At 36.2% G+C, this 11,655-nt stretch overlaps 1 protein-coding gene across 1 annotated transcript; it reads left to right on the forward strand.

Annotated features, from left to right (window-relative positions):
* Positions 1 to 1,339: 1,339 nt before the first annotated feature.
* slc39a3 (solute carrier family 39 member 3) lies at positions 1,340 to 11,182 on the forward strand. The gene is made up of 4 exons (XM_030157858.1): positions 1,340 to 1,498; positions 4,385 to 4,597; positions 5,933 to 6,063; positions 9,714 to 11,182. The coding sequence occupies exons 2-4, from the start codon at positions 4,414 to 4,416 to the stop codon at positions 10,395 to 10,397; spliced, it is 999 nt and encodes a 332-aa protein (XP_030013718.1). The 5' UTR covers positions 1,340 to 1,498; positions 4,385 to 4,413; the 3' UTR covers positions 10,398 to 11,182.
* The last annotated feature ends 473 nt before the right edge of the window (positions 11,183 to 11,655 follow it).

The raw sequence follows: 11,655 nt of genomic DNA on the forward strand, positions 1-11,655 counted from the left end.
ATCTAAAACAATAACAGCTGAACAAAAACACAAAATGTGTCAGTGGACGGATGTGACATGGTTGTTACAGATCCCATCATACTGATGCTCGGCAGCCATGTCACCGTTTCCAGAAATGATCCCTGTGCAAAAACTAGGATCAGAATTATTTATTGCATAGTTTATCATCATACTAAAGAGTAAATAACAATATAGAATTGTTATTTCTTCATAAAAATGCTTATTATTAGAAAACTGTTGATTTAAAAAGTGACGTGTGACATTCTTAATGTATGTATTGGTGTAACATAAGCAGGATGGATCAGCACCATACTCCATATTGCAACCTGTAAAAATAAAACATGTGATATGTAGGATATAATGTTGTAAGAAAAATTGGGGAATCTAAAAGAATAGAATATTTGTTTTTCAGGTAAATTCAATTCAAATATAACTTGGCCATTTGTGTCATGAAAATATAGCATTAATTGTGATGAAATTGGACATTTTTGAGCTGAAAACATAGTTCATATGACCATCAACATGTTGAACAGAACTGAAATCCTGTAAATTTGCAAAACTTGCATTTACCAACACAGAGTTCCTTTGGGGATTCACTTAGATTGATTTCTTATGCACAAAGACATAAATAAGACCTCTAAGCAAATTTTAGCCGATTTATTACCTCCGCCAAGGAGGTTATGTTTTTGCCAGGGTTTGTTTGTTTGTTTGTTTGTTTGTCTGTCTGTCTGTTTGTCTGTCCGTTAGTGTGCAACATAACTCAAAAAGTTATGGACAGATTTTGATGAAATTTTCAGGGTTTGTTGGAAATGGGATAAGGAAGAAATGATTAAATTTTGGTGGTGATCGGGGGTGGGGGGGCCCATTTCCAACAAACCCTGAAAATTTCATCAAAATCTGTCCATAACTTTTTGAGTTATGTTGCACACTAACGGACAGACAAACAGACAGACAGACAGACAAACAAACAAACAAACAAACCCTGGCAAAAACATAACCTCCTTGGCGTAGGGGGGGCCACTGATCAGCCTTGGCGGAGGTCTGCGCTCTCCGAGTGCTTCTAGTTTATTTATTTATTTATTTTTGTCCACTGCAGAGGAAAAAATGCCTTATTGTGTATCAGAGGGTTAATATTTTACTGCAAGAAAGAGTCAATATTTCTTTCTTTTTTTCTTTTTTTTTTATCTCAGTATCTGTTTTTATTATACTAGTAGTTCTACTGGCTCAAACTACTCCGGCTTTTATTTTGAAAACCGGAAGTGCCTTTGGTTCTCCAGGTGTGGTACTTGATGTTCTGTGTGTGTTTGAAGGCGGGATCAGCTGATGGGAACCCACTGAGTCACACTGACTTCCCGGATAACATGCATACAAACCCCGTCGAGTTCAGCGAAGAAAAACAACCCTGAGGAGGATTTTCTTTGTGTTTCCCAGTAGAGTCTGGTTCTACTGGGACTGAGGAGGGTCCGGGTCCGGGTCCAGGTGTTCCAAACCGAACCAGGTACGTCTGTAGACCAGAACTGAACCAGTAGAATAATAGAGAGAGAGAAAAAAAGTTTCCACCACGATTATATAGAAACACATGCGGATGGGTAGAGCTGAACACCACATTTAGGTTTATTTCATTTAAATCAGTTATTTCTGATGAATAGAGACAGTTATTATATAGAAATGATCATAAACAGGAAACAGAAGCAAAAGAAAACTGTAAACGGAACATAATCACAGCTGGTTAAAGAGGTGAAAAAAAGCTCCAATCTCTCCTTATATGTGTGTTAATATGGTTCATTTGATCATTTTAGAATTTTCACTCTTTTTTTATATAATTTATAACCTAATTCTTCTCTTTTCTTCTTTTATTTATATTCATGATAACATTTAACTGTATCATAAACATTTTAGGTCAAAATCATTTGCAATTATATGCTCATTGTGGTATTCATGTATTGCAGATGTAAATGTATTGTAAAATAATTAGTCAAGACCACAATTATAAACAGTCCACACACCCGTAATTACAATTAGTATTTTGTCATTTTCACCTTGTACTTTTATTACACCTTTAACAAATGATTATAAATATTCTTCAACTTTCATCAACATTAAAAAAAAAAACAGCCGTTTTACAATAATTACTTGACATTTATTATAATAATTGATGTTGACAAATATGAATGTTTTTATTTTAAATTATGTGCTCATTTTGGTATGTATTGCAGATGTTAATGTATTGTAATATAATTAATCAAAACCAAAATTATAAACAATCCATACAACTGTAATTACTATTCATATTATGTCATTTTCACCTTGTATTTTTACAAATAATTACTAATATTTTTCAACTTTCATCAACATTAAAAAAAAACAGCCATTTTAAAGTAATTATTTGACAGGTATTATAATAATTGATGTTGACAAATATGAATGTTTTTGTCATTATTTTTGGTCATATTGTCCAGATCTACTTTGGACAAAAGTTCTTGCTCACCTTAGAATAAATCCTGCAGACTTTAGTGTGAGAACCATGACTTTTATTACACATTTTACCCCTTGTATCACTTTAAGGCTTAAAGAATGTCTTTAAGGGTTAAAGTTTGACCCTTAAAGACATAGGACCTGGCCAAGCATCAGGGTCAGGGTCTATTTCTTTTTTCTCTAAAGCAATATTTTTGATTACTCAGCATGAAAGTCATATATTTGTAGTTTCTAAAACTGTGTTTATTTAATTTGTGCCTGAATTACAACTGAATATATAAGAAAATATATGAGAATACAGTGTAATTGAAGAACAGTAAAGGTTATAAATGAATGTATACAGCATAAATTCAGAATGTTAATAGCAATGTGTAAATAAATATGTTCAAAATATATAACTGTCTAATCTTGAATTTCATAATAATTAAATACTATAATGACTTTGAATGTTATTTATTATTTAAAAAAACAGCAGAAAGATGTGTGTTAAATATTATAATGAAACATATGTTTATTCCAAACCTTGAATAACTGCTGTATGTTTTTCTTCACTCTGTTGCTTTGTCAATGATGATAAATTAATGTTTTAATTAAATATTTGGTTATTATTCCTTAATGAAATGTTCAAGTACTTGCTTAGTCCTACAATTTGAGCTATTATGGTTGTTGAAAAAAAATAAAGGAAGGTCCGCATATTTTTTCTCACGTTCTACTTTTTTTGGGATCCTGCACACCTCTAATTTTGGATGTGCATGTCGTTCACCTTTTTTCACTATTATGGTTGTTGCTAAATTAATTTTTAAAAACAGATATGGAATGATTAATATTATTGCTACACAGTGCTCTCTCACTCCATTACTGGCTTGTCCAGGCCCATAGTTTTTTTCTGTGAGGCAACTTCCACAACAATTGTTTCTCAACATTTAACATTTCCTAAGTGATTCATCACCATTTGTTACAATATTATTCTCTGCATTTTTCAGTGAAAATCTGGTATTTTCCTTTATTTAATTTACCCATCATGTAGCCTAGACGTTCATAGAAACTCAGAGTTAATTCAGAGCTTATTAAAACTGAACAAAAGCTGACTCTTCAAAGTGCCTCCAACCAGTGTCATTTTGTCAAATTCCATGGGTTTTACTGGTGAATTAACGTTACAGAAGATGACGGTGTTTCCATGTCCACTACCGAGCCTCTGAACATCCAAATGGGTCATATCTGATGACCATGAAAAGATGACAAACTGCATTTTACTTCAATTCTGTAATGTGTTCATTAGTGGTTACAGAGTTATTAAATATTAGTTGATGTTTTTAGGTTTTTGAGGGTTAACCTTTGTTTTAAATTAGTCTGATCGCTCTGTTCAAATGTTAATTCTTAATTTAATATCATATCAGGGGATATTTTATTAATCTGATGTAATAATCTGTTAGAATATTAAAACTGTTAATTTAATCTGAACAATTTTAATCTTAAAATGAAAACTTGTGTGCATTAAACCTTCTTGTTTGATATACAAATCTTTTAGTCACTGTTTTATTCATATTTTTATTGTTTATATCATTTACATCTCCAATCCATTCCTTATTTTTATGTACATCTCTTATGTAATTTATGTCTTTACTAAACAAAGCGTCTTATGTGTTGATGCATGTTTTTTTTTTTTTTTCAATTATGTGTCAAATTAATTAAGGAATTTTATTGTTATGTTCATTCTGATATGTGATTTTTTTTGTATGAAAGCTGTTGAATTGAAGTTTTTGCTGAAATTCTGCATCAATTAATGAATCCCCCTTTTCTTCTGTAGATGTTTTTCTTCAGTGTGGACAAAGTTTTTGCCCCCTCCTAAACATCCGTAAACATCACGTCTGTCGTTGTGGCTTTAAGGTGCTGTCTTTGTTCTGTTTAGACTCCATGGCAGGTGTTTAACAGTCCAGGATGTCGTCCTCCGTCCCCCTGTCTCCTCAGAGGGACATGTCGGTTCTGCAGGTGAACCCGGCCAATGTCCCAGCGCTGGAGATCAAACTGGGAGCTCTGGTGGTGCTGCTGTCCGTCACACTGCTGTTTGGCTTCACCCCCCTCTGCATCATCAGGGGGGCAGGACGATGCAGCGTCGACCCAGGTGAGGACACGAGGACCCGGTCTCATCAAAGTGGCTCAGTCGTAGATTCATGGAAGTTTCATAAAAATATTTTTGACTATATACTGTAATAATTCAGGATAATGCTGTCCCAATGGCAACTGCATCACTATAGTAATAATGCTAACCTGGGTTATTGATAAAGCAGACTAACATTGTCACCATGGTAACAGCCAGTTAAGCCTTAAACACCCACAGCTATTTTTGTCACAATTTCGAAATTACTTTTGTTCTCTTTCTCAAGTGATTTATCACCATTTATCTCAGTATTATTCTTTGCATTTTATATTTTTCAGTGTAAATCAGGTATTTTTCTATATTTAATTCACTGATCATGTCGATATTTATTAAAGCTCAGGGTAAATTCAAAGGATATTATATCAAAACAGACAAAACTGAGGAAAAAGCGACTTTTTCAGTAAAATATATCATTAAATGAACATAAAAATAAGCGTCTGCATCCACTGTCATTGATCCAACTCCATGGGTTTTACTGGTGAATCAATGTTCCAGAAGACGATAGTGTTTCCATGGTAACTACGGAACCTCTGAACATCCAAATGGGTCATATCTGATGACCATGAAAAGATGACAAACTGCATTTTACACCAATTATTTACATGGACTGATAGAATTAGTGGATCAACATTTATTGAACATTTTATATCGGTAGATGTGTTTGGATGATGGTGGATGTTTCGGTCCCTTTTTATGGTGAAACCACTAATGATACAAAGTGACAAAAAGAAGGAAAACATGGGTCATACATTGTGTTTTTATATTATTCTATGGAAGCATTTTGGATACCACTGGCAAAATAACGTGTCGTGAATGAATTGAAGTCATTTCATTTAGATAGATAGATAGATAGATAGATAGATAGATAGATAGATAGATAGATAGATAGATAGATAGATAGATAGATAGATAGATAGATAGATAGATAGATAGATAGATAGATAGATGGATGGATGGATGGATGGATGGATGGATGGATGGATGGATGGATAGATGGATGGATGGAACTGGGAAATTACAGTGTAGCAGCGGCATGACACACATTCAATATCAACATAAAACCACAGCAAACATGAGTAACGATAAATATAGCATAAGAGCAAATACTATACACTGTACACTATAGATTAGGTGTATAAAATATGTGGGTAGAATCTGGATAATAACTGTAATGTGCTGAAATAGAACTTTTACTGTAACAGAGTACTTTTATAACATGGTATTCATATTTTTGCCGTAACAACAGTGGGTTTTTTTGTGCAGTATTCTCACTCTGCTAATGTTCTGGTCTTGTTGCAGATTTGCGTCGCCGGTTTCTGAGTCTGATCAGTTGTTTTGCCGGAGGTGTTTTCTTCGCCACTTGTCTGTTGGATCTTCTGCCTGATTATCTGGAAGGCATCACCGAGGCCTTCACCAATGCAGGGATCACTGTGAGTCCAACACGAACACACATTTCATCACTTAAACTCAACACTGATATAAAGAACAGTGGCGTCGGTAGTAGATGTATCTAAAACACACAGACTGAAACCTTTATTTAACCTTCACATCGCTATTTACATTATTTAAAGGAGCATCCTGGTGTTGATGGAGTCATTCCTGCTTCTGTCACGTTAAACTGTGAATGTGTGTTAGGGTTTTCCACATTGTTTCAGGTCTTTTTTTTTTTGCTAGATTTGTGAAAGAATGCTGGTAACACATATTGTACTCATAGTCACAAGTCTTTTCATATTATCTGCATTTTACTCAAGTTTGTGAAAGACTAAGGCTATGTTCAGACTGCAGGAATCCACAATCATGATCAAAGGAACACCTCTTGTTCCGCAACCAATGTGTCGTTTTGATGACATGTGCAACCCCCGCACCAGGGGGATTTAAAAATGAGTGTGGGCTGTGTACAGTAAACAAACATATCAAATTGACCAGAAAGATGTTGAACTGGGGAGATCCGTGAGCTGTTGGTACTTTGGGCGGAGGACTCTATCCATGCTAACATTTGTGGAACGGTGAAAGACGAGTTGACTCTGGAGAGGTTATGCTTGAGATATTTCTGACGTCCAAGTTATACGTCACACTGTGCTGCACTGTGTCAGCGCCCCTTTGACTCTGGAACGTAGGTCCGCTGTGTAAAAGTCCAGCCTGTCTCACCTCTGTTACTCCTTTGGCTTGACTGTGGAAATCAGTCAGTGATGGAAAAAAGGTGGAATCACCATCTCACTTTTTTCTGGGATCTGTGTAAAAGTGGCTTTTGACTCTAAAGGTTATTTCTTAGTGGACTCACTACTCCCTCTAGTGGTCACATAAATACACCAGCCCTCTTTACAATCAAATACACATTCTTAAACATAAAGCACACAAACCTGTAGGATATGCATATTTGACTAAACTCAGGAGAGAGAGGGTATCACTGTATCTGTCTGCACTGCTGCCATCTTATCAATCTACTGTAAATAAATTGATATGTACACTTTATTACTTTATTATCCGCCAAGGAGCGGCGGAGGTTATGTTTTCGTCGGGGTTTGTCTGTTTGTTTGTTTGTCTGTTAGCAAGATAACTCAAAAAGTTATGGATGGAGTTTGATGAAATTTTCAGGAAATGTTGATACTGGCACAAGGAACAAATGATAAAATTTTGTGGTGATGGAGGGGGGGACTGATCTGCCTTGGCGGTGGTCTGTGCTGTCCGAGTGCTTTTCTAGTATTCTGCTATATTTACTCTTCATACCATTTATTTATTCTTATTCAATTTGTATCTTTCTTTTTTATGCATGGTGGGAGAAACAGTATTTTAATTCTTTGTATTTTTTTGTGCATCTAGTGAACTGACATCTTTGAATCTTGGACATACTTTGGCATCTTTGTCACTTCATTATTCTAAACACTTAAAAGATTTTTTTTGTTGTTGTTGTTAATATTCCCCAGGTTTTGCCCACATCAACTTGGGTGCTTTGCCTAACCCTTGTAACATTAGGGAAAATCCTATTTGCAATGTCTACAGGAACTTTAAGCAAATCTGTGGTTTCACACATTTCAGTTAATTTCGGTGTCAGAGTAAACTTCAGACTCACATCTGTCAGGTCTGTTTAACCCCAGTGATCTCTGTATCCTCTTATCCCAGGTGATTATTGTTTTAATTTGGTACTTGTTGTGTGTGATCTTATGAAAACCTGTTAGAATGATTAGTTGGTGCAGGATGCGGCTGGAAACACACCGCTGGGAAACTGTGTTTGTAAAAGAGGGAGGGTAGGGGTGGGGGGGTTATACTGGAATCACACTGCCCTTTGTACTATTGAATTAACATCAACCTGTTTGAACAAGTAACATGTAAACTGTGTGTTTTAGAATTGTGTGTCTTTGTTCTTCACACACATTCTGCCTTCTTGTCCAAACTGAGCTCAGAGTTTTCCTTTTGCCTTTTTGTCATTCATGAATTCAACTCGTCCTGTATTATTACATTTTATTTTGATTGGTTTAAAACTATTTAAATTTTTTTGCAAAACACAACAAACCAACCACACAAAGTTCCCCACCAAACCAGAAAACCCCTGCCCATCCGAACTTGTTTCACTATTTGAGTGACAGTAATTAAATTTAATATAGGCTGAGATGAGCCCAGCCCACTTTCAGTTCCTTTATATGGTTTAGTTTTTACTGTCACACAGAAGCAGATGATCTGGATAATTAACATGTACACATTTATGGGTTTTGGATCTGAGCACTGGACTGTGTTATGTGACCTACATAGTACACACTTCAAGTACAATAAAGTACCTAAAAGCAGGCCCATGTGTATGCTTAAATAGCTTTACAGTACATTAAGGAAAACTGTTCCTAATATTTGTGAGTTTAAAAGATAATTTTCCAAGTTAAGGACATAATAACAGTAAAGTATAGTTTAGATAAGAATAAAAATGGTAAGGAACCATTTAATTTAGAATAAAGACGGTAATTTATCATTTAGTTTAGCACAAAGATGGTGAATTACAGTTTGATTTAGAGAAAAAGATATAAAAGTTTCATTTAATTTAATGTAAAGGCAATTTAATACTATTTAACTTTGTGTAAAAATGGCAAAATATTGTTTAATTTAGCATAAAGATGGTATAATCCTGTTTATCCTAGTTCAGTGTAGAGACATTAAATCATTGTTTAATTTAGGTAACAGACAGTATAGTACTGTTAAAAAGAGTTTAAAGTTTTACTTACTTCTTTAGAAACATTCTCTACCCATGTTTTGTTTTTTTTCCCTCCCCAGGTGTGTGTATGTATGTAAGTGTATGGATGTACGTTTGTGTTTATGTAAATGCGTGTATATGTGTGTATGTATGTGTATGTAAGTTTTTTTTTATTATGTAATTTTAATTTCATTAATTTTTTTTTTACTCATTTCTCTTTGTGCCTGTTTGTCCACTGGTTTGTTTAATCTGACGTATTTACTTGTGAAACAGAGCTGTTTTTTATATTATGCTTAGAAAAAATTTTGAAAAATAAAGTCTAAAAAATAGAGCTTAAAGTACTGTTTAATGTGAGACAGTTCACCGCTGACCACTGTACATATTTTTTGTGAGTTAAGGTCCTGTGGTGCTCCACCAAAACACACCTGACTGAGCCTCCCTATAGCTTCTACACAGAGCAGAGGCTCATGGGTATTGTAGTATTTAGCTTAACCTCTTACTGTCGACATTTATTTACAGTTATAAAAGAAATTGCGTTGTTGCTGTGATGCAGATCCTAAATGAAGTGACGATTGTTGAGTTGAATATATTGCCAGCAACAGCTATGATGCAGATCAGTGACATTAGGCATAATTAACATAATAGTTCTCAGGTATATAGATTATTTTATTGATTCTGCTATTGATCAGTTATTCCAGTCAACAATCCAAACAAAACAAAAATGATCCAAAAATCAGTGGAATGTAATGAAACTGATAACATCAGAGATCATAGACACCAGGTAACATCTGTACATTCACAGTGTTGAACAGCACGTCAATAAAAAACAAAACAGTGGAATATTGAGGTGAATTTGTGAACAAGGGTTAAAACAGACCAGGTTTTGTTCTTGTCTCGTTGCAGCTCCACTTCCCTCTACCTGAGTTCATTATGGCCATGGGGTTCTTCTTGGTCCTGGTCCTGGAGCAGATCCTCCTCACCTTTAAGGACCAGTCGTCTTTTCAGCGTGAGGAGAGGCGGGCCCTGCTGGTGGACTCCAGCGTCCAGGCCAACGACAGGAACGGTCGACACCATCACCGCCACGGATCTGACGAGTCGGACGGCGGACATGTCCACGTGGACTTCAGCTCTCAGTCGGCCTTACGCACCTTCATCCTGGTCTTCTCCCTGTCGCTGCACTCGGTGTTCGAGGGTCTGGCCGTGGGTCTCCTGGAGGACGGGGCCGAGGTCCTGGAGGTCTGCATGGCCTTGATGATCCACAAGAGCATCATCTCGTTCAGCCTGTCCATGAAGCTGGCTCAGGGCCGTCTGCGGCGCTCGGTGGTGGTCGGCTGCCTGCTGCTGTTCGCCATCATGTCCCCGGTGGGCATCGGGCTGGGCGTCGGCCTGACACAGACCAAGGCGTCGCCGCAGCATCAGCTGGCGCGGTGCACCCTGGAGGGGCTGGCAGCCGGGACCTTCATCTACATCACCTTCATGGAGATCCTGCCCCATGAGCTCAGCTCCTCCAGGAACCGCATCCCTAAGGTCGCCATGCTGTTGCTGGGCTTCGCCGTGGTAACCGGTGTGCTCTTCATCAAACTGTAACCATGGCAACAAGGAGGTTAGAAAAGAGATGCTGCAGTGAAAGCACATTGAATGCACCAAACAGATTCTCTGAACTAATATAATGTTAGTTATGAGGAGCATCACAAAATACTGACAAAGTATCTTAAATCAATAACAAAATATCACAAAATAATGACAAAATATTTGTAAATAATGACACTTACATAAAGTAAAGATGAAATATATCAAAATATTGGCATACTTCCTCTAAATAACATATCCTCCCGAGACCCATGAAAGTAAAAGTTTTGGCTTTTTTACATTAAATAGAGTCTTAGTTGGAAACAGTATGATGCAACAGTTTTTTCAGATACATTTTTTTTTTTTATGGAATATCCTTTGAATATCCTTTCCATAAGTAAAGCTGTGAAATTCTTGTTTCCTACAGAGGACAACCATGCATTGCTGGGTCCCAGGAGATTAAATTCATGACAAAATATCATCAAATAATGACAACATGTAGTAGATAATGCCACTCTGAAAAAGTAAAGACTGAATATTGTCAAAATATTGGCATACATCCTCCGGATATCATAGAGTAACATGCACACCTCATTATTTAGAGACACTCATCCGTTATTTTGATTCACATGTTGATGTTTTTTACTGGTCACCTGGTCAACGGGCTTCCCCACATTCACAAAGTAACATTTCAGAGTCTCCAAACACAGACTCGTGTAAAGACAGTGGATCATATTTGATTCATTTTATTGATTTTTTTTTTTTTTACATACATATTACTCCAACAACACACACAACAGCAGTAGAAACACAAAACTCATTAAAATCCCACCAGGAACCAACGACTGCAAAAAGATGACACTAGCAACATGTTTCTACAACATCATGTTTCTGACAGTTGAGAGTTAAACATCCTGTAAAGGGCTCATATTTAGCTAAACCCACTTTTATTAGTCTTTGGTTCATTTATTTGTGCATTTGGACGCTAATAGTTCAAAAAGTCTGAATTTGAACCCTCCAGGTGCTGCAAAGCTATATTTATATTCATTTTGGCAAAAATCAAGTGGATTTCTACAACCTGTTTCAGTTCCTTTTTTAATTTGTTCCGTCTATAACTAGTTACGTCACAACATTTGCACATATAAGGTCAAGACTTCTGACGAACATTTCTCTGAGTACGACATAATTGTTCGGCAGCAGCAGCGGTTGTCGTCCATACTGAAAATATGTCCAAACTTCGAACCGATTACCTAAAATGTTCAAGTGGCTGAACGGG

This window comes from Sphaeramia orbicularis, chromosome 16 (assembly GCF_902148855.1).
Source record: "Sphaeramia orbicularis chromosome 16, fSphaOr1.1, whole genome shotgun sequence".
Lineage (NCBI taxonomy): Eukaryota > Metazoa > Chordata > Actinopteri > Kurtiformes > Apogonidae > Sphaeramia > Sphaeramia orbicularis.